The following is a 24,081-nucleotide window of genomic DNA, read 5'->3' as shown; positions in this document are numbered from 1 at the left end:
TGTGATTCTGTGAAAACGGTAAAGTTCTGTCACTAATGGAATTAAGACTAGCAAATAAACACCACAGGAAGTGCAGGAAACACAGATGTTCAGTCTCAAATTGCTATTATCTACGCTCTTCCTCAAGCTTTCAGCTGGAAATCACAAAGGCTGAGGTTTATTCTCTCCTTATTCTCTTGCGGTTTATTCTCTTCCTTCCAAGATAAATAGGTTGTTTTTTTAAAAACTAACTTAAACAGGACCCAGCCCCTGACAGTCTTCCAAGACTTGGACAGGCTTACAGCAAACAGAGTCCCCTGTGCTCACCACTGTTTGGACAGGTGGGAATACAGCAGTCAGGCAGAAGAGCCACTGGAGAAGTACACCAACTGAGCAAGACTATATATCGCTAACTCTTTTATTTAGACTCACAGGAGAAGGGAATCCCTGAACATGATGGAAATGTGCTGTGCAGCTGATTTACACAAAACCAGATAAAATCACTGTAACCTACAGAACAGAGCATTCTGATTCTGAATCTTCATCTTCTGAAGCCAGTACCTTAATTTGAAATGGCTTCTCATTTTGAACTGCACTGGGCTTTCTTGTCTCAATAGTGACCTTGGCATCTTCCATGATCACAGGCTTGCAGGAACACAGAATTGGAAAAGATCACCTGGATTATCCACTCTAGTCCTCTAATAACACAGGTAGTCACACTGTATGTTCTCTTTCATACGCTCTTCTTTGTCTGTTTCCCAAATCTCCAAAGCCTGTATAAAACCGAAATGCAAATAGATGCAAGTTGCTTTGTCACACAAAGCCCAAGAGGAACTCAATGAAGACATCCCCAACCCAGCTGTGCACCAAGCAGCTTGAGTGTGAAAGCAGTATAACCATGTTCATGAGGTGCTGCACCAAAGCTAACAAACTTTATCGAGCAGCAGAACTCATTATCTCAGCTGCAGTGCTGGACAAACGTAACTATATCACTTCTGGATTCAAGCTGCTATGTATGCATGCCACAGTATGGCACTGCAGGGACTTGCAGGCTGGGGAATCAACTTACAGGCTACTAGCTTGAAGATTTTCGCATGAGCTCCATTTTATGCTTTTCCGGGGCTTTTCTGCTCCAGAGCAGGAATCCAAATATCAGTGTTTGTATTAACACAAAAAGTCTTTTAAAATACTCACAGAAATTCGCCCAGACTTGACCCCTAACATTCATTCAGGAAAACCTTTCTACACCCTCACAGCCCCAGTCTCCCGGAGGCAGCCCCATCTCCATCCATCTCTCTTAGCAGTGACCGCACCACGCGCACACCTTTCACACGCAGCACCTGCGCTCTCCCTCCTGTCAGAGCTTTGGGTGATGCCTGACGTTCATGAGCCATGCCTACCAAACAGGATCCAGCCAAAGACCTAGAGGCACAGCTAGACTTTCCCCAGCAAGAGCTGCCCCAGGCTTCGTACCAGAACAGAGCAGGAAGGCAGTTTTCCCTGGATTTTTCCCTGACACTTGTTTTGCTGCTATCAAATGCATGCTTTGAAAACCATGCTGTAATGTCCATACTTTCCACTGGCAGTAGCTACCTCTCATGAAAAAAGACCAAACAAATAATAGAAAGACCTGGCGTGAGGAAGAGCTCGTTGCTAAGACTCAAGTTTGGCAGCAGAGCTGGGTTTCCAATCCCTTGGTGGTAAAGCTGATGAGCTCGGAGCCTAGAGGGAAAAATTATTCCAGTGAATGCAAAGAGAGACTTTTAAGTGACAAACAGGCAAGTAAAAGACAGGTCAGGAAGAAAACCAACAAAAAAAAAATCAAAATTAGCTTGGCGAGCTTACTAGCACTATTCTTGCTGTATGGTAATTAGTGGGTCTAGGTAAGATCTTCACTTTCATAGGGCTCTAGAGAAAGAAAATATTTTTTCATTGCAATAGGCAGCCAGTCCTCTGACAAACACTCAGCATGTACTCTGTACATGGCTGTGAGAAATGGAGGAAATTATCCATACCCACTCTACACAGTGATGAATCCAGTGCTTTCCTACCAGAAGCCTAGCAACAGCATGGACCTCCCTTACCTTGGTCCCTCCTGCCTTTGATAGTTTCAGCTGTCTTTGAGCACAGGAGAAGGATGATTGATAAATTGCTTCATAGGACTGCTGCCCTTTCCTTTCAACCTTCCTTGTAACAACAGATCTCCAGCAAGGCAACATGCATACATGCAACTCTCAGAACACATCATGCACTTTAGAAAATACTTGGAATGAAATAACTCTAGATTATATCTCATGACTCACAGCACACAAAGATTCATCTGCTCATAAACGAAAAAACTCAGTTTTTCTTATCCAGTAAAGGGCTGAATGCTTTTCCTACCTTCAAACCACTCTTCTCCTGGCTGTCACCAAAACAACACCTGCCCCCGTGTTGTCATTCCTGATCGCCTCCAGCACAAAGACCCTCTTGCCTTCAGAGCCCAAATTACCCATGTCCCATTTAGAGCACTGATGACTAGGAGCTCTCTTGAGCAATTCAAGAGCCCAGACAGCTGCACACAAATGGGGATGAGTGTGAGAAGAGACAAAACCAGAGTTAGATGGTCCCTCACAAACAAAACACCTGCCTGCAAAAAAAGAACTCCTATATGCACCTCCTATACATAAGGCAAATACCCACCCTGAGTTGCAACACTGACAATACACTCAAACGGTTTGCAACACCAGAGAGACTATCATACCATCTCTGCCTCAGAAAGACTTTATACAACTGCATCCTACACAACCAAAGTGTTAAGATAAATAGTCTCTCTTGGTATTTAATGGCATAGATAGTCTGCTGCCTTCACTTCGCTCACAATGCCAAGCATTAGGTCATCCCAACAGATATTTTAAGTTTCCTACTCTCCAGCTCTCCACAGCCTACAATCTTCCAGTCTACAAAGCTCTCAAACATTTAAGAGTATCCTGCAACAAGTTTCACCCGAGGGAATACAGTTCAGCAAGCAAGAATGTCAGACTGAACCAAGGCTATACTACCACTTCATTTCAGAGACAGCATTATAGTCAGAGACTGTTGATGCTGCAGGTAGCCTGTATGCCTGGGCTCAGTATCCACATCACACCACAGATGCAGAGGAAGGTGCATTCCCCTTTTTATTTTACTGTCTGTCAAACCTGACAGCACTCAACACAGCACAATCTCTTCAAAGAAGATAATTCTGTAACAGGCATCTCTGGGGGGTGGGGGGCTGGGGTAGAAACATAATGGTTGCTGCAGGAATCTTAATTTCTAGATTTCAGGACTTGCATATTTAAAAACTCAAATTTAACATTGCATTAATGTAGCTTCATGCATTGAATTAAGGAATGACTCAGTACAAATCTCCATGCATCTACTGAAGTCCTGACATCCCAAGGACAAGAGGCACAGAACAGGAAAAAAAGGCAACGAGGAAAAAAAGGAAAAAATAAAAAAATGAAAAATAGGAAATGAGGATGAGAGGCAGAGGGGAACCTGCGAGCAGGGAAGCAAGAAACTGGCACAGCCAAGGCACAACAAACACCACACCAAACCAGATCTGTCAGTTGAGGCTCCTTGTTCTCAACGCTAAAGGTTATGTAGCCTGTCAGGATAAAAACAGCTTAAAGCAGAAACATAAATTGCCATGGAGGAAAAGGTCTCTGAAAGGTTCAAGGGGGAGAAGATTCCCCAAAAATAATAGTGTAAACTGTACTGAGAAGGGAAAGATCATATCTAGATAGCAAAAATTTGCTAATTTTTTTAATTATCATGGCAGAGTGCCCAGATGATGCCTTTAAACCGCCTTTAGCTATTCAAGCATTTATTATCCCCACTTTTCTGAAGTTAAACTGCAAAGGAAACATAGCAATAGTGCTGCCTGAAATTCAGGGTATAAGCTGAAGCAGCAGCCCATGAGGTTCATCCATTGGCAAGCATCCCAAAACTCAACCCTCTTTTAAGAATCCAGGTCAGTGCTTCATGTTTTGGGCCAAAGCTGGTCTTCCAGCAGGCTAACACCTCTATTTTATACTGGTGCTCACACACCCCTCCCCAGCACAGGAGGTGAGACAGCAGGGCAGCTCTCCTCTGCTCCCACACTCATCTTCCCCATTTCCACAGAGTAAGGAACATCTCCATAGCTTATTCCTTATCTAATAGCAGCAGCAGCACTGGCTGAACTACTTCTCCTCTCACCCCACCCACCAAACCAGGCACAAATCTTAACTGACCCATGGGTCCTGCCCAGACTTTCTCCCTAAAAACCAGCATCCCAAGTGGGGGTCCCACACAGCAGGCTGTGACAAGGGGCTGAGCAGAAAAGGTGGACGTGCCTGCCAGCAGAGCCTGCTGGACAAAACCAGACAAGTGTGCATACCCCTGTGCAGAATCAGGTTACCCTGCAACAAAGATAGTGTGTGTATGTGCAAAGGAGGGAAGTCAAATCCTTCTGCCTGGGTTCCAAGGCTTGCTTTGTTGCTAAAATAAACCAGTGTTTGTTCCTGGGAGTGATGGGGAGCCGGACTCAAAGCAGCCAAAGGCAGAAAGAACCCTCTCATTCTGAGTGGGTTTAAAAAAAAAAAATAAGACCCACCAAACCATAAATCAAACCAAAAAACAAACAAGGGTTTAAAAAAAAAATCAAACAAAAAACTTGGGATCCAACTATTCTTTACCTCACATATCTGGGTAAGGAAACCCAAGGGCAAACTGCTGATCTCAAGGGTGCCCAGGAGCAGACAAAACTACACGTTGATGGCTGAGCAGTCTAAAAGCTGACTGCTCCAGTGGAATTTCCAGTCCTTGCTCAAAAGCTGAAAATATATATGCCTTTGTATAAGCTATTACTTTGCTTGCTGGATCTATATAACACTTTACACATGTTTTTTCCCAGTATTATTTTCCATACTGCACCAGAAACTTGAGTAACTGTGTCACTTCTGGAAAAACAACCTTGCATCCAGTTTTTCTTGAAAGAGCTTCTCCCCCCATCCTCGAAGTCCCAAACTGCAAAACTATCTAACTCCTTCCTGCTCCTCTTCTAGCCTTCAGAGACTTATAGATCCCTTTCAGCAGCACTCCTTCACTACCTGGGATGTCTCTCAGTAACACCAAAAATCCCATAAAGCAGAAGCACATGGGAAGAGCTTTATTAATAAAATATATATATATATATACACACACAGGTCTCTCAGTTGGCAGACAGTGAGCAGCATTATACCGAAAATTTTGTCTCCAAGGCATCTGCCCAAAACTGTTCTCTCCAGAGGCACTTATAACCACAGGAAAAGCCTGCTTGATACCCAGTTAATAGTACTTGCTGGAAATATTATTTTTTAAAGGGGAAAACTAGCCCACAGTGAGCAGAGGCTGCAGAGAGCTATGCCCAGCAGTGAAGGCCGCTCACATTAGTGCAGAGTCCTTCAGCTTTCCATTCCTTATATGTGCAAAGTGTGCAAGCCCTCACACACGCTTCCTACTCACCCAGAGGTACATCATGTCAGCCTGGGTCCTTCAAACCCAGCAGCGAGATGATCCGCCAACACAAGAGACACTTCAGTGACACCGTCCAGACCGGGGTTGGTCGATGGTGGGTTTTGTTTTATTTTCTTAAAGGAAAAAAAAAATCCAAACGGCTCGGTTTGAGGCTTAGAAAGCCTCTTGCCTCCTCTACCCCCCTCCTCCAAGCTCTGGCTGCTCTGTGCTCTTCTCTCTCACTTAATCTCGCCCTGGGAGTTCCCAGCCCCGTGTGTCTGTACTGGCGTGCACAGCACACACTCTGCATTCGCCTCCAGGGAATTTCTCTCTGTCATTCTGCTTCTAAAAACACGATCTCGGCCTCACAAGATTCTTGCAAGAGGCAGGGATGGGTGGGGTTAGTAATAAATGCAGCCGGGCTCCCGGAGCAGGAGAGCGCTTACTTTAGGAAAGAAAACTGTAGTCGTAAATGAAGCAGAGCGAAATCTCGTCCCCCAAGGTCACTGGGGGTGAGGACCCATTCCCCCCACAAACTAATGGCTCCTCCAGGAATCATCTGTAGACACAGCAGCCAGGCAGAGCGCCACGGGCAGGTTCTGCACATCTTATCTACACTCTCAGTCAACACCCCAAATTCGGTCACAATCCAGTAGCTGTATTTAATCATTAACCACTGACAGGCATCAAGGAGCATAACTGTGGGGATCCTGAAGCTAAGGAGAAAATCCGTGTGTGCCAGCCCTGGAGCTCGCTCAGGAAGGACAACCACCGTCGGCAGAGCTGGGGAAAAGAAGCGACACAGATAAAGGGGTTAACGCGCTTTCGCAGGCGGCTCCACAGGACGGTTTTACAGACTTGGAATACCGCTAAGGGGAAAGCGGCAGCTGGCTCCGGTTCCTCGGCGTGTATCAGGTTCCCCGGGTCTGACCGGGATAAGCCCCTCACAGCCTTGTCCTCCCAGCCAGCTCCAGGGCTGCCAAGTCCCGCCGCTGGGGCAGCAGCCCCGGAACGCCGCGCTGAGCAGGAGACACCGGCGCAGACACTCGACAAGCAGCAGCAAGCTCTCCCCGCAGGAGCACAGCCTCGTCCCGTGCTCCAGGCCACGGGACAGTGTCACCTCACATCTCATTCATCAGCTAAACTGCTTCTCCAAACCAGGAAAACGGGTTTCTCGCCCCCTTCCTTTCCCTTCCCTCCCGCCTCAAAATGAAGACTTGACTTCCCTTGCCGGCCTCCAAATGCTAAGTTAAATACGGCCTCGTCTCAAACCGGGGCGGGGAGAAAGAAATTAAAAAGTCTTTTCATTGAGGCGCTGGTCTCCTTGGAAATGAGTTTTGAAGAAATATTTTTATCTCAGCTAAAGATACAGAAATAGTGCTATTCTACATATCACCTCTGCTTCCTCTACTTATAGATTATTACTTCAATGCCATGCAGGAGGCTCGGAGCCAAGCACAGGCCAGGCTCCACAGGAGTCAGGCCCTGTCCACGTGGGGTGACAAAAGGATGGGGTGACAAAAGGATGGCCCCTCTCGCACCCAGACACCCCAGGTGTGCCCTGCTCTCCCCAGGCTCCCCTCGCCCTCGGCAAGCCACAGACACACCCCAGGGCAGGGGCCCAGAACAGCCCTGGGCACACAGGCTGCCGCTGGGTTCGAAGGAAATAAATACACCACTGTCCCTGCAGTCCTGCAGAGAAACATGGAGAGAAGGCTTATTCCATTGCCGGGATACAGCAGGCATAGGGATCTGCTGGTTAAAGACAAAGCAAGAGGACACTCGACTTTCCAGCCCAGAAAACCCAAGCCTTGCTGCTCAGGGAAAGGAGCAAGAGCTCCTCCACAAAGCTGGGATTGTACAGGGTTGCTCCACTGCTCGGGTCTCCCATCTGCTCTCACCTTTTTGCACAATGGGTCAGGTTGAGAGGGTGAAAAGCAATGTTCCTAAAAATCACTTACTGCACCAAAGTCTATGCACCACAGTCTCCAAAGAGCGAAGCATGTGATCCACAAACCTGTTCTCAGAAGCTCTGAGAGGAGTGAAACAGCAGCAATGCTGACATTTGCATCATGATTAGACACTTTTGTTAACATCTCTGAAGCAGGGTCACGCCAGCAGTAGCAACTAGTTCAGCCAGACTGCAGACTGAAGCAGACACTTCTGCACCAGATAACCTTGATGGCATTTTCAAGGTGTTCTTCTGATCCAGAATCACAACTCAAAAATGATCCTATGGTCATTTTAATGAAAGCTGAGATTCCTTGTGTGCAGGGGAGCAAGTGAGAGGATGTGGACCAAGCGAGCAAACGCAAATAAATCCTACTTCATATGTATTCCTATAAAAGACTTGAAAAGGATGAGTCTTAAAACTAAGCTGGAAAGTCATTAAAAACTTCCCTAATTAAAAACATAGGAAAAGGGAAAAAAAAGGAAAAACAATTCTTCCCCTTCTTCCCCAAGCTCTCATCCTTTAGGCCACCTTCAGGGAAAGGAAATAAAAACGTTCAGAATAAGCCTGTTCGTTAATTTCAACAACTGAGGCTTGTTACAAATCATCCCAGCAATTCCACATTGAGCAGGTCACATTCAACTTCCAAATCAAAACAAGAACCCTCCTTGAATGATCTAAATACTACCTCAAAATGTATTTGCCAATGCTGCTACAAGGCCACCACCTCTCCATGAAAGGCACACGGGAAGATTTTGAGCCCAGGAGACTTCTGGTGATGTAATACCCTTGTGTCCTGGAGCAGGAGCCCAGTTTGATGAGCTGCAAGAGCAGGTTTCTCAACAGCCAGTGTTCTCAAGCAGTAAGAGGAGTACCCGACAGGTCAAGAAATGAGGCTGTGGGAAGACTCCAGGGTCACGGCCACCCTGCTTCATGAGAGCTGCTGCTGCTGCCTAGAGGTTCAAACCAACATGAAGAACATGAAGTGCATGCCCACGACTATCCACCGCTGCAGCACTGGTAGCAGTGCCATTTTTGCCTCAGATGACAAGACAAAGATTTGGTTTGGCTGATACAACTGGGGGGAGAAACGACTAGATGAATTAGTAGGTCTTCATGATGCTTTTTTTTTCTGATTTTTCAACTACATTAGCTGGTACGAAAAAGGTATCCATACAAGACATTCCTTTCTGAAAAATTTCTTCTAAAAAACCACGAAAATATCCTCTAAGGAGCAAGAGGACAACAGCATGTCAGTGCATCTCATTCCAGATAAAAAAAAGACAGACTTGACTAAAACAGGCTTCTGACACAGGTAGCAAATGCTTTGCCATAATCCTAACAACAGTGGTTTACAGGATATGTGCCAGTGAACTTGTAAAGGCTGCTGTGTCTGGAAATACGCTATCTCTTAAGGATCTTTCATGTCTCAGAAAGGATTAAAAGTAGAAAGGAAAAGATTTTAAAATTAATATATACCAAGCTATGAGAAAAATGTTCACAGAGCTGTAACCTAGTGAAACATTGGTCCCCTCTTCTCTAATTGGAGGCTGTTGTATAAATCAAAGTGAAAGGGGAAGAAAACAGTCTACAAAGACTTTAATGCTTGTTAGAGAAGTAACGAAGGTCTTAGCAAGTAACAAAAGGGGAAAGAGAAAAAAGGGAGCAAGTAACCACCTATTTAATCTTGTATAAAGGCATTTGTAAAAATGAGAGACACTGGGAAAAATGAAAAAAAAAAAATCTACCTGCTTCTGTACCAGTATCAAAAGACTTAATTACATACAAGAATTATTGTGGCTACTCAGTTATGTGCATAAACTCAACCCAAATACACTGCTGGTATATAAGTTTTAAGACAAAGGCTTAAAAAATAATTTACAGAAAGTTCTACCCGATCTAGGAAAGATCCGAGTGGGCAAACAGGGAATGGGCACGGCACACTTTCAGACAGACATTATCTGTTTCCAGCTGATTGTGTCTCAGAGGCATATGATTTCAAATGCTTGTGGATTAACATTCTAGCAGATAAAGCTCAAGACAGGGTATGAGCTGGTGTGTCTGCTACACACTACTGAAATTATATTAGATAGCACACGGGATGAGTGGCTAGATGAGCACCTCTTCATAACAGAGGGAAAATCCCATCTGATCATTTGGAATTTCTAATGTGACAACACTCGCAGGGAGACATAGGGGGGGTTGGTGTCAAAGAACACCCTCCAGATTGCTAAATTATAGAAAACAATTTCTTAGTTCAGTAAGTGTTACATTGAAAATGAGTAACTCCATATTAGATTCCATCTTGACAGAAAAGAGCAATCAGTTGTAAAAATATAAATTAGTGGTAGCTTAGTTAAAATGATTGTGACAATTGCATCTGGATATGTGTAAGAGACCAAATCAATGCATCTACATACATACTCAGCACTTGAGTGGGACCAGAGGTACACATATTTTTCCTAGACAGACTGGTTGCTTATTGGGCTTCCTTGTCACATCTCTGCACTTGAACACTTGCATATATTCTAGCAAGAGAAAAAAAAAGAAAAGCTGAGAGAAGAAAATAGAAAAGAAATTAGAACGGGAAAAAATAAAATTTATAAGGGAATCCTAGTGACAGGAGGTAAAATCTATAGCCAGAGCTGGAAGATGATTATGTGCTTTTAAAGCTTCTTAAGAATAGAAACCCCAGCAAACTGCATTGATCTGCTACTATGGGGAAAAGGTAGAAACATTCCCAATACTGAAGAACGAGCCAAAGCATTCAATATGTATTTCTGTTCTATATTTGGAGAAAAGTCAGCTGTTGTAGTCTGCGATAACAAAATGCCTTCCATTCCAGCAGTAACTAAGGAAGATGTTCCAACAGCTACCCAACAAACAGCTCTGTGGGCTCTCTTATCTAGCTCGAGCTTGCAAACAAAAGGGATGCAACCAGATAACAAGTGGGTTTTAACTGAACTACAGCTGTCAACATATTTAAATGTGGACACTCGGGAAAATCTGCAGCCTGCCTTGAACTGCATCACCTGCACTTAGAGCTCTAATAAGCCCTAACTACAGCACCAACATTAAACCTGCCATAAGGCCAGAAGTACACCTGTGACTCAATGGCAACTGCAAATGCAGGCATTTCTTGCAGCTCATTGTTATTAAAGCCTGGGTGCTGCTCGCAGAGCTTGGCCAGAGCTTGGCCAGCCTCCATCACGCCAGAAGACTGCATCAGGGAAGCAGCGCTACCGCTGAAGGCATGAGATTGCAGCAGGTTGAAGAGGAAAATTTAATTTCAAACTGCAGGAAAGCAGTTCTTCACAGCCAAAGGCCACTCTGAGCGTCCACATTTTATGCAGATGCTGGATTCAAACTGAGGATGAAGACTCAATCATTGTCCTACCACGGCAAACATTTCAAGAACCATCAACCATGACTGGAGCTGGAAAAGCAACATGCTCCACGGCGCCCAGAGGGAAGTTTCTCCAATTCAGTGGGTGCTTTCCATGGCTTATCTGACTCCAGCAGAAGGTCCCAGGAAGAGAATGGGGATATCAGACCTCTGCCAGTCGTGGGTTTGGGCATGCCTTATATCTTGGGGGGGTTTATTTGGTTTGATTGGTTGATTTTTATTTGGGATTTGCTTTGGCTTTTTGAAAGAGATTAGAGATGGGGCAGGCAGCTACCTGGGGAGAGGCACAGAAGGCAGCCCTGGGCACGCACGCAGTTCCTATAGAGATAAGAGGATCTTCTCTGAGGTTGGCTTGCTCCTGTGGGTACCACTGGAGACTACCCTGGCGGCAGAGTACTGCTCATTTGTGAGACTGCCTCTGCTCAGGATCCTGGATTATCTCTGATTATCAGAATTTCTGAGCCACAAGGTAGATTTCCTCTCAACATCCGAAAGGATTCCAAAAAGCCTCACTCTGCGTTATCCTGTTTATGAAAGGAAGCAAGAATACAAAGTGCAGACAATAAATTATCCAGAAAAACACCACATTTCTGCTCAGATGTTTTGCCAAGGAAATAAGCCAAACACTGGCATATTACAAGAAAAAAAAAAAACAACATTTTATTATAGAGCAACTCATTTCATTACTGGAAAACTGGAGTCCCTGTTTTCTCTTCTACATGTATGGTACAGGGAGAGGCATCAGAAAACAGACTACTTATTTAAAAGTAACCTATCAAGGGCTAGTTTCTCTTCCACAAAAAGCAGAAGCCTGAAACAATTAAACACCCTGACATGCAAACAAACCCAACAATTTTTAAGGACGGTCCTGCTACTGACTTATCACAGTAATTAAACTTAATTCCTTAAATAAACTTCAGGAGATCTCAATTCATAGGCTTATCATTCAAGTACATAAGAAAAAAAAAAAAAAAAAGAAGAAGAAAAGAAGAAGAAATGGATATCAAGAAAAGCTTTTTCGAGTTTGTTTGGGATTTTCCTCTCCTCACAACTGTGCTCAAGAGCACTATTCTGGAAGGCACTGTCAATTCTTCAAGAGAAAAAAGCTCAGTAACTAGGAAAGGTACTTCACTGAAAACATGTTCCCAAAAATACACTTTTAAATTAAAACCAAGAACACCCACATGAACAAAACTAAATTGTAAAGCCAGAGAATTCAAAGTTAAACACTGAAGAGCATGCAAGCATTTAGATATAAGGAATTCTCACAGCTCCAGTTTGGGCATTCATCTGCAGAAACAGAATGACTATGCAGCTATTCCCAGGATATAGCAAACATGAGTTTGGGCAGCCAAGTGGGAATTTCCATAAATTATGCCTGTTAGCCTTACTATGGTGGACCAAGAGTGAAGTCTGCAATCCTCCAATCCTCTTCTAAAGAGAATCTAGCAAGCTGAACATCTACATAAGAAAAAGCTTCTCTGCTGCTGTGTTGCCACCCCAGGCTTGATTTTCAGGCTGTATATTTTGCATTCTATCACACATGGATCTAGTCTGAACTCCACACTGAACTGGCATATAGCAAGTATATTTAGATACCTTTAAGTGGAAAACAGAGCAAGCTCCAGCCCTGGTATTTGAATATATCTTTTTTACAGTTTGGTTAGCTAATAACTGCCTTAATACCTTCATAAAGTGAAAGAAGTTGGATCTCCCTTCCGGTTTTCTATAAAGTAACAGAAAGCTATTACACAGCATCAAATTCCAACAAAGGTCTATTTTAGTGTCAAATCAGGAGTACAATATCCAGTTAAACTGATAAAGGGTGGAAAGATTCTTCTGTGCCCTAGACTTGTCAGTGCTAAACAGAGTATTTTGTTGGCCGTGGATTATGAAGATGAAGTCATAAATTTAACAAAAAAGAAAAAAGAAAAAAAAAAATCAACTCAGCCTCTACATCAACAACTCATCTCTTCATAGTCCACCAAGGGAGCTATACCAAAGGATGAGCTGATGGCACCAGTTCAAGGTGTGAAGCTTCAGGTAGCAAGAAAGAAACTGCTTCCAAAACCTCATCACTAGATGATGAGGTTTTGAGCTGCAGCATCACTAGACCTTTTTTTTTTGTCTCTGTGTTTACTATGTCAAGTGGCTTTACTGCATCAGCGATTCATCAGCACAGCAACATCCCAAAATCCCAGCAAAATTAAGCAAGGGTATGAAGATAAAAAGTATTGCAGCAGTCGGGAAAAGGGAAGACAGGGCACAGCTCTCCTGCCTGGACCACCGAGGCATTTATCAGTATGCTGAAGCTTTGGTTTAGGTCTGCTGATGATAAAGGGGAGTACAGATGGAGAGTAATACCATCCTGCAGAAAGAGACTCCTCCTGACTTGTTTGTGCAAAGGAAGGTTAACAGCGTGAGTGAGTTATTCAGGAAGTAATGGATACTTTCTTGCCCTGAGCAAATTCCTTTTCAATAACAGTAGTGTTTTCCTAGGCAATAGGACTATATCAACATATAATGGCTACTATATTTATCTACAGAGGCTCTATACTGCTGGGATCTATTTTACTATGGCTTAGAAAGCAGTTTACAAATCCTGGGATAGTAAAGCTGCTAGAGAGAGGAAGAAAATTCTACCCTTTATCACTTGGGTTGAAAACCGGGTTTTAATGTCCCTTTTTAAGGATATAAAATCCATTTTCTTAAACTTAAAGAGACTCAAAGACTAATAAAGTCCCAAATTGTAAATACACCTCTGAGAGGGAAGAAATCAGCTAGCAAATATTGCATTCTGCCTCTTTTTTATCCTTACTGTCACACATGCTTTATTTCTTCTTTTATTCAAATAATACTCTTTCATTTGACCCTCCGAGAAGAAGAATAATCCATGACTTTACCTAGCAGCCTTATGTACCTAATGAAGACAAAATAGCTGGATGACTGAAACAGGGGTTCGGTGTGGAAAATGGCACAAGGATTTAATCAGCAAAGAAGAAAGGAATGACTGCAGCTAATGAAGAGGTAACACCAATAAACACTGAATGACATCTCCTGAAAAAACAACAAAACCGAACTGCTAAAAAGACTTTGATGGAACACAGCATCAACCTGTGATGAGTATGGATGGGTGGAAAGAGACCAAACACACGTGTCAGGGGCTCTAGATACTTCCATTACATAACGGGAGTAAGAAAACCCAGGCAAAATCACCATTAGCAGAACTAAAAGCAAAATATTTCAACAAGGGATTGGCAGTTGTCAAGCCACATAAAGGAACAGCAGACTGTTCAAATGTAAAAGGCATTAATAAAGCATAAGAGGTATAAATAGATATAAAACAGAAGAAGATTTTGAGATGACAGAAACGCTACTGTAAAATTTTAGTTATATAATATTCCCAACTTCAATTCACAATGATCAGCAGAAGTCATTTGTCAGAAATGCAATTCTGCTTCTGATCTCATTCTGAGCAAAGCACTCTAACCACACCTCTGTCACCATCATCTAGCTGGATGACTCTCATGGCTGCAGCAGCAAACAGTTCCCTCCATCTGACTGGTCCCTCAGGGAATTATGGACACAAGACAATTTAGAAACGTGTGTATCTGTAAAGACTAGTTACACTACTGGTCTCCCACTTTATAAACAAAAGAGAATCCATTCTTCAAAGTCTTTTCAGTGTATATACTTAAAATGAGACTTCCAAGAGGCATACAGACAGACACCTACCTATCTCTTAACACATCTCATGTGCAGTGAGTACTGAAAACACCCACAGTTTGCAACATGGGATGTCCCAACAAACCAGCATCTGCATCAGTGATTGTACTTGAATCAGGAGGATTTTGGCCCTCATAGGAGCAGACCAGCTATAGATCTGATGTTCAGCATCACTGCAGTCTGTGGGGTCACATACTTCCAACACCTTCTTCAGCTAAGCTCACATTAAGGCTCATCCACCTTCCCTTCTTTCTCTGACAGGCAGCCATGACAAAAACAAAACAAAAACGAAACAAAAACAAACACACACACCAAAAAAGCCCCACAAAAGCCCACAGCCTAACAAACAGTACTGTGAATTCCATTCCGTTGCTTTTTTCATCAAATCCTAGCAAAATTAGACTCTTCCATTAGATATTATTGCAGCCTCCTTACTCTTCCAATCCTTGAGACAGACAAACTCAATGAGTAGTAGCAACTCACACTTGGTTTAGACGAGATGAATTCTTTGAAGCAACTATGGCTAGTCAACACGTACATTTATTATGTCCTAGGTCCTACGCAATATAGTCTCCTTTTATCAGAATCCAAATTAAAGCTCTAAAGTGTAGTCACGCCATCTGATAAGTATGGTAACTGCTAGAGAAGTTATTCACTTGGATAACAAAGCAACAATATATTAAATTGTTCCCTGTTCCCAGATTTCCAGACAGCAACAGCGACCAGAACAATCTTTTTTCATCCTTGTGTGACCTGAAGAATGCAGGTTCCCTTTCAGATAAAGGCCTCGCTATGGTTATCTAATGCTAATGTCACTACAAACTGGATTAGAGATGCCCAGAATCCTCGAAATTCATACGCAGATAGTCAGCTGTATCCAAAGTCTAAGTCAGAAGGAAATCAAATGCTCCAAATTGTGCTTAATGTAGTTAACTTTGCCCTTTAGGTAGGATAAACCAGTAAGAACACATTACATAGTGATTAGATTAATTCCTGAGTGAAATTCAGATGGCGCTCGCTCTATCTGTCAATTTCAGATTATTTCAGAGATGGTCACTTTTCCCGTACTCTGCTCCACAGCAGCAGCTGCCCAAGAAAAACAGCAGCTCTCTGTCTAGGGTCAATTTGACAGCAACTGGGGACAACACTGCTGTCAGAGTTCAGCTCCCAGTTCTGAAATGCCATTCTACTGGAAATACCAAGGAGCCTAAATCTGGCTATATATACCACGGGATGCAAAATATCTCTATCTCAGCTTTCAACAGAAAGCTCAAGTCTCATGACATTTACCCCTGTGGCCCCTGTCAGTCTTGCTCCAGACCCTGCAAAGGATCGGAGCTAGCTGCCATAAGTGGCTGGAAAACAAGATGTTGTTCTCCAAGCACTTGGAGTGGCACTGTTTTAGCTTAGAGAGGCCATGGCAAAGAGCCAGGGTGACAGGTGCCCTAGAAATAAAAATGAGGATCAAACTGTTGCAAACGTTAGCCACGGCTGTCCTCCTGACCTACAAGAAAGGGTAGCCCATGCTCTCCAGGTGTAGCAGGAACAACGGACCAGAAAACACAAAGCGTGTGTTTGCTGGTAGTATCTAAAGTGTCTCCTCAACAAAATCCAGCTGCAAAGGAATGTCAATGGGTCTTATTAGATGCAATCCTATTGCTAAACCTTCATTGGGCCTGGTAGCAAGCCAGCTTGGTGCTGCTGTGACATCAGAGTGCAGCTCATTGAAATCCACAGGCAACAAGAGTTAAAAACAAAGATTCCTCCTAAAACGCCACAAGCTACAAACCTCTTGTGAGGGCAGCAGCAGCAGCTAAATCCACACTCCCCAACAACTGGTTGGCCTTTGGAAACAGAGGTGGGAAGGGACAGGTCATGGGGGACTGCCCATCCCCACCCCCAAGTAAATAGCAGCACAGCATCTGCTGAGGTTTCCAGTTAAAATGCGTTAGACAGTTCTCATCATTTTATCGACAGCCTCTGGAGACGGCAGCCTCTGACCTTTATCAGGAAGAGCACCCTTGTCCTCTAATCACAGACTTCCTGGAAAACATAATCTAGCTGGCAATTAATACAGAATGGAAGGGAGAAAAAAAGCCTCCTAACATCAAATCACCACTGCGAGATTTTTTAAATACATCCCCACCAAAACGCAGAATTCAACAAGATTCTCACAACCTATTTCATTCCCACAAGCATTATTTAACAGTTTCTACTAAAAAGATTTTTCTCACCACTCCCTCGACCAAAAAAGTCTGCCACCCCCCACCAACCCCAGTCTTGCTTTGCAGATGTTCCCTGCAGCAGCTCAGCATGCTGCTGTGAAAGCCTCAACACAGGGGTGCAGGGCGTGACCTGGGCAGAATTACATGTGCCATTTCCACTGGGAAATCTAAGACACTTACTCAGCCAGGACAGTGCCGATTAATCTACTAATGGAATGAACCAAAAGTGTGTTCCTGGCCCCTTCCCTTCCACATCCTAAAACCTCAGGGGAGCTGAAACCATCTGGCAAATGCCTGCTCTGAGCAACATTATGCTACTGCTGGAAATACCTCTCCCTTAATACTAAGAAGAATGAAACAATCTTCCATCTACCAGCTACTCTCAGGAGCATCTGCGTAGCTCAGGGAGGCAGGCTGCTTGCCCACAGCATCCTTCCCCAGCCAACGCCAAGCTGCTCACTCACCACGCAGGAGAAGTCAGCAGAACAGAAAGCAATCCCATTCACTTACTCGGGGTCCCGCTGAAGCAGCTGGCACGGGCAGGGGGGCACAGGAGCAGTTGTTGTCCTCGGGGTAAGGCACACAGGCTGCCCTCCTGCAGCAGATCCCAGCCGCAGGCAGGCAGAAGCACGCTCCCCGCCCAGCCCGAGGAAATGCTCCTCCTGAATCCTCTCAGTCCTTTCTTCATGCAGGTAAGGTAGCAAGGATAGGTTTGTTGATGTTAATTAAAGACAAATAACATTAATAATCTCTCTTCTAAACACATTTATAATGGCAATCTGACCGGAGAGCTTAAAGGGAAATCAAAACATCAGACCGATCCAAGGCTCACAAATACTAGATATTATTACTGTGAGACAGAGCAAAGGACTGACTCAGATGCTGAATACCCCGCACTATTTGAGCAGTAAGCAAGCTCAGGAAGAAACAGAGCTGAGGCAGCTGTCATGAAGAAAGGATCTTGGGCACTTTTAAGATCATATAGGAGCAGGAGAACTTATCTTAAAATTCAGGCACACACCAAAAACAAACAAACCAAAAAACCAACAACAAAACAAACAAAAAAACCAACCAAACAAAACAAAAAAAAACCAAGAGAAAGAGTAGTCATATGGCTGTGGAATACTGTCAGTGGTAACAACTGGCTTTTGACTGTCACAAATTAACACAAATACAGGGCAGGGGAGACAAGAGATCCTGCGTGCTCAGAGACAGCACAGAGCATGTTTAGGCAAACATCCATCAGGAATTGCCTAAACTGTTATTACAGACTCCTAGAAACTGGAACTCTGATCCTGTGAACTACCCTTCCACTTCTTCCCCACATTAAATCACAAAATGTTGGTTTACTCCACGATATCCAATTTAAGCCTTGATACCAATTAAGCTATCTTCAACGGACACAGTAAATAATCAATCCCCATTCTCCATGTTTTCTACTCCATCTTTTTTAAACAAAAGAACAAGCTTGGTATTTTCCTATTATGTCAGGCTCTCTGAGCCTCCTTTTCTTGTTCTTCCCTGGGCATTTTCCAGATTTCACTGGTCTACATCCTGAGGTGCCTATAAGTAGGTACAGTGCTCCACTTGCTGTCCTAAGCTGCAAAGAATAACTGTCTTCTGCAGTTACTTGACACATCTGGAAATGCATACTAGGTTTTCAAGATCACAAAAACAAGCACCACATGCTCAGTTTGTTATCTCCTATTACCCCAGATCTTTCCTTGAATATCAGTGCTTAGCCAGTTTAGTCTCCATTTTATATTACATATACACTTCCTTTTGTTAATACAGCTTGGTTTTGTTTAATTTCACATTGTTGGGATTTCAGAGCATTTCTGCAATTTACTGTGATCTTTCCAACTTCTAATCCTACCTTCCAAAGACTGCCACCCCCTGCACACACATATGCTCAGTCACTGTTTATTACCCTCAACTCTGATGAGCAGTAGAGAACAACAGAGCAGCCAAGCCAGACCACATTAACACTCCAGATCAGATACACACACACACACAAAAGCATGATATAATTGCTCCACATACGATTTTCCAGTGAGGCATTCAGCCCCTTCTTAATTTCACCTTCCATTTGTCCAGTTTATGTAAAGGTCAATCTGGGACTATGACCAAAGCTTTCTCTGTCTGCCAGGCCTGCTGCCATGTCAAACGAAAAAACTAAATTGATCTGACATGATTAGCCCTTAAAAATTAGCAATGTATGTCTGCTGTTGGCTTAATTTCCTTTAGCAAAGGATCTGACCATAAGCATCTGATCTTTTCCAGCATCTTTCCACATTCTGTAACCACGCTGACCAATTGAATTCCTTGAGATTGCTAGCCACCTTTCAAAAAATTAAGAAGCAAGAATAACGCTTATTCACGCGCACGCTCTTCACTCACGTGAAAGCAGTGAGATTCCACGACGTGCAGAAAGCACAGTGGAGAAAACCCACCGCTGCGGCACGGGCTCTGCGTGTCCAAAGCAGGAGACTATCCTTCACGGTGTCCTCTGAGCAGCAACCTCTCCGGGTCCTCTGGGCGACACACCCTTCCCTCTGGAAGACAGCAGCTCAGGCCAGGAGCCTGGCTCCAGCCAGGAAAGCCTACAGAGGGCCTGCTTAGGCTCCACTCTAAACCCAACACTCCTCCGACACTCCTCCTGGATGTTGCCTCTGCTTACAGACCGAGGGCTTTGGCAGAAATCTTTTCTTCAACGAAGCAAACCCCAGCACAGGTCGCACGGAGGGGCCGCCCTCTCCCCATCCCTCCAGGCACAACTCCCCCGGCCCAGAAGAGCCGCTCCAGAAACACCCAGGGCAGTGACCAGCGGAGCCGTGTCCGGCCGCGGGCGGTGCGGGGTGCGCTGGCCGAGCGCCGGCCGCCCTCTCCCGGCAGCGCCGCGCCAGGAGAGCCCAGGATCCCAGAGCGGCCATCCGGAGGGATACCGGGGCATCCTGAGGGATACCGGGAGCATGGTAATCTGAGGGATACCGGGAACATGGTAATCTGAGGAATACCGGGAACATGGTAATCTGAGGAATACCGGGAGCGGGGCATCCTGAGGGATACCGGGGCATCCTGAGGGATACCGGGAGCATGGTAATCTGAGGGATACCGGGAACATGGTAATCTGAGGGATACCGGGAGCGGGGCATCCTGAGGGATAGCGGGAGCATGGTAATCTGAGGGATACCGGGAGCATGGTAATCTGAGGGATAGCGGGAGCATGGTAATCTGAGGGATAGCGGGAGCATGGTAATCTGAGGGATACCGGGAGCGGGGCATCCTGAGGGATCCCAGGAGTGTGGGATCCTGAGGGATCCCAGGAGCAGGGGATCCTGAGGGATCCCAGGAGTGTGGGATCCTGAGGGATCCCAGGAGCGGGGTATCCTGAGAGATACCAGGAGTGTGGGATCCTGAGGGATCCCAGGAGCGGGGGCTGCCCATCGGCACAACGCTGCGGCACCTCTGCCTATCTAGAAATAAAAGCTGCACAGGTATTATTCAAGGGATTTTTTATAAAAAAATTAAAAATATACATATTTATATTTGATTTTATGTTTTTATATCTATGCATATTTTATATATTTTAAAATATCTATAAATATATAAGAATATATATTTATCTATGTAAATAGATAAATAAATCTATAAACATAATGTGTAAATATATTTTATATGAATATATCTATAAATATATTTTTGCATATATATATATATATATATGCTGAGGACCCCAAGTCCCCCTTCCCCCAAGAGCTTTAAAACCACCCCAGTTTCAAGTTAGTAATACATGGAAGAATTTTTCCCCCATAAATAAACACCCAAAGCAGGGATTTGTTGCCACAGGATGCTGCGGATGCCAAAGGTTTAAATAGTCTCTGAAACCATTTAGAGAAATTCAATAATTAAAAAAAAAAAAATCTATCACAGGTGACTTTAAAAAAAAAGAATAAAAATCTATAGCCAGGAAATCCCAAAGCCACAGGACTGCTTCAAGAGCACAGCAGAGGGGAAGCATCACCGAATCTTGGCACTGGTCCCTCTGTTTTAAGTACTTGCTATTAGACACTGTCAAAGCCAGAACCCTGGAAGGCTGAGACCTTCTGTCTGACCTGGAAGAGCTGCTTTCATGCCCTCAACAGGATATCATAGCTATCAACAGGCCATTTTCCCTGCACTATTTGGTTTTAGTCCTATAACAGATCCAGACTATTTCTAACACACATGCCACACTCTGGCATGATCATTCAGAAGGGAAAATCTAAACAAGACGCTGTCCTTCCTGCCCAAGGAACTGAGGGCCTTGGGCATCTCCAAGACAGATGTGGAGTAACACTCATATGGTCATCACAGGAGAAAACGTGGTCTCCTGGTACCCTCCCAAGGCTGGCTCAGATCGCCTTAAGCAGAGATGAGAAATTGCTTCAATCAGAGGACTCAAACAAGAAAGGAATTTGTATTACATCATCCAAGCCCATTTCCTGCCAACACCTTACAACCCCAGAGCTCTGGTCAGACTATTCATCAGCAAGGTATTTGTTACTTCCCTCGAGAAGCTGTTTATAGGACTTCAGGAGCTTACTGCGAGGAAGTCTTCCATGTATCTGAACTAGGTGCACTCCTTAACTATTTCTTCTTTTACAACTTTTTTTCCCGTGGTTATTTATTACCTTTTGTTCTTGATTATGAGAAAGACATGCACTGGCATGGAGTTCACTGGATGTGTTTATGGAAGGTATTCAGGGCTCTGCATGGAAAGGATTCCTTGCCTTGTACTCCAAGATTAGAAAGGCAGCAGACATGAGGGAAGAAGAGAATAAATATACAGCCAGAGTGATCTATTTGCAAGACTCATGTCAACTGCGAGACATCATGCTTCCTGTATTATTCAAGCAGTTTGATGTTAGGCAATCAGCTAAACAAAGGAAAGGAGAGATTTGGGGGAATGCTGCCAATATAAGCACAGAGACTTGGTTCAGAGTGAAATTTCAGATAGGAGGTTTATAACAAGCTAAGTTATTTGGTGGTTTACGTCCTGCCACTTTTTTTAATCCCACTTATTGTACCTTTCCTGCAGCTTCTTACGGATATAGTCTGGGCTTGAGAAAGCAAGAAACCACTTCTTCATGTTTCAAGTGTCCTAGCAAGTGCCTGACCAAGACAGTTCTGGATTCAGGGGAGATGTACAGCAGATTAGACTTAGTGGATCTTACTTTTCCAACTCATCCTTTATTGTTTGAACTTCAATCTGTAACCAACTCCTTCTTCAGTTTGCAGCTAAACATTCTGTTCTCTATTTTCCTTCTCACATATCACAATTTACATTTTTTTTAACCTAACAGTCTTCACTCTCTCAACACATTTTTACCTGCTGAATGTACTGAGAGTTTTAAGTAGTGTGGGATGCAACGTGGTAAAGGACTTCTCAAGTTCCTTCCCTCCTGCAGTGTTAAATGGCTTTCCATAAGCACATTCGAACTGGCCCAAACTCTTCACAGCTTTGTGAAGCAGTAACATCCCAGCAGTTCTCCCACTGCACATTGAACCCCTTTGTGTGCATCTACCCCAGACGCTTCTCAGCTCCTGAACACATTGGACATTTTCTTCATTTCTACATTCTCTTGAAATGAAGCTCCTTATTTTCTATGGGACACTGCAGTTAGGTCAGTAATAGAATATCCCTTCGGTCCTGTCTAGTGCAGTGTGGAAACACTTCATTGCTCGCCTGAAGGGAGGCTGTAGGAACCAGGACACAGCAGATTTGGCAGATTTACCCTCATCCACCTAATTTTAAACATAAGGAAAGTGCTTAGAGCAGTTTCCCCTCATTAGCTTGGTCCCATCCCAAATTTTGGGCTGACTGCTTTCAAGCCAAAAGGGACTCCTCAAAAGTACCGGCAACACCGAGCCTGGTCTTCTCCATTTCACATGGAGGATCTCAGAAGCTTCATGATCTTTGTCCTGGCTATTTGCTCACAGAGTAAAGTATTAAAACTTTAGTTGAGCCTCTCTAGAATCTCTCTCTGTCCCTGAGTTTAAGAATTTGTATTAAATACACTTTTCAAACGAGGCATGTAAGCAACAAACAACCCAAAAACACACAAACCATGCTCCTTTCTAGCTCCTGAATAACTTAAAACTTCCACTGCCACCACCTTGCAGGTGACAGAACCACATAACCTATGCACTGGAGGGTTTATTCCCACGGTTAGTTACTAGGAGGAAAATGAATTAAAAACTAAAACTTTTCAGGAAGACCACTCAGAATTGAACTTTGAGACAGGGAGTCTTTGCTACAAAACTGACCAAGCAGGGCACTAGAGAGACTGTGGTTGGTGCTATCATGGTACAAGTGAAAACAAACAAGTGACCAAGCCATTTTCCTCCAAGATGACATCTTTATTTGCTTCATGGTAAGAGCATCTCAAGTCTGTTGGTATTAAATCAAGAGATTTTTTGGGTGGATATCCTAATCAATGCTGAGCCACTTAGCTGATAATCAAGACGTGGCAATATTCCCAAATTCACACTTCATCCACATAACGGAGAAGAGGAAGATGAGTGAAGGAGTCTCAGACCACACAGATGAGAGAGGACAGGTTTCCCCTCTGAACTCAGTGTCAAGATCCCCGCTGCTTGCTGCCAAGCGACCACCAAAGACCAGCAGTGCCTTTGTGCAGCCAGCTCCAAGAGGAAGCCCGGTGACCTGCCTCCCCATGGGAGTTCTCACACACCCTTCACATCTCAGGATGAAGGCCTTCCTTGCCAAACTCCCCACATTAGAAGGGACTGGGCAAAGAAAACAAATATAGAGGAAAAAGGCCATGGGGAGGCTTCCTGTTCTCACAGGCTGCCAGCACTGCTGCTCAGTGTCCCCTGAGAATATCCAGGGGGAATATCAGAATATCAGAATATCCCCTGAGAATGTCCCCGCCAGATATTCCACTGCAGCAAGTGACTAAAGACCAGGGGGAGAGGCTGACAACTGGAGAGGATTTAATGGCATTTCACCTTAAGTTTGAACTCAAAACTGGGAGGATACTGATAAAGCTGCTCCTAGCAGTTGCGATACCTTGGGCTGCAGCCTCATCCACATACAAGAGAACAGCAGGTCAGGCCTGGTGAGTGCCCAGATAGATGGAAAACCAGCCACTGAAATTAAGCTGTTGAAGGAAGTGTTGCTTGTGATAGGTAACAATGTTTCCACCACATTAGCACCAAGTCAATGGCCCAGTTTGATTTAAGAATTGAACCTAGGGAAGTACAAGCTTTTGAAAGATGCTTCAAACCAA

General features: G+C 44.1%; 1 protein-coding gene across 22 annotated transcripts in view; it reads right to left on the bottom strand.

Annotated features, from left to right (window-relative positions):
* RBFOX2 (RNA binding fox-1 homolog 2) overlaps positions 1-24,081 on the bottom strand; it is a 170,887-nt gene that overhangs the window by 108,244 nt on the left and 38,562 nt on the right. The window contains exon 1 of one of the 22 annotated variants that reach the window (XM_066320207.1): positions 5,488-5,821. The exons of the other annotated variants lie outside the window; for them this stretch is intronic. Within the exon in view, the coding sequence (XP_066176304.1) occupies positions 5,488-5,502 (15 nt within the window). The 5' untranslated portion in view covers positions 5,503-5,821. Of the gene's footprint in view, positions 1-5,487; positions 5,822-24,081 lie in introns of those variants that run through there. 22 annotated transcript variants of the gene reach the window in all.

Source organism: Sylvia atricapilla, chromosome 5 (assembly GCF_009819655.1).
Source record: "Sylvia atricapilla isolate bSylAtr1 chromosome 5, bSylAtr1.pri, whole genome shotgun sequence".
Lineage (NCBI taxonomy): Eukaryota > Metazoa > Chordata > Aves > Passeriformes > Sylviidae > Sylvia > Sylvia atricapilla.
The sequence above is the reverse complement of the archived record's forward strand: the minus strand, read 5'-3'. Positions and strand labels throughout refer to the sequence as shown.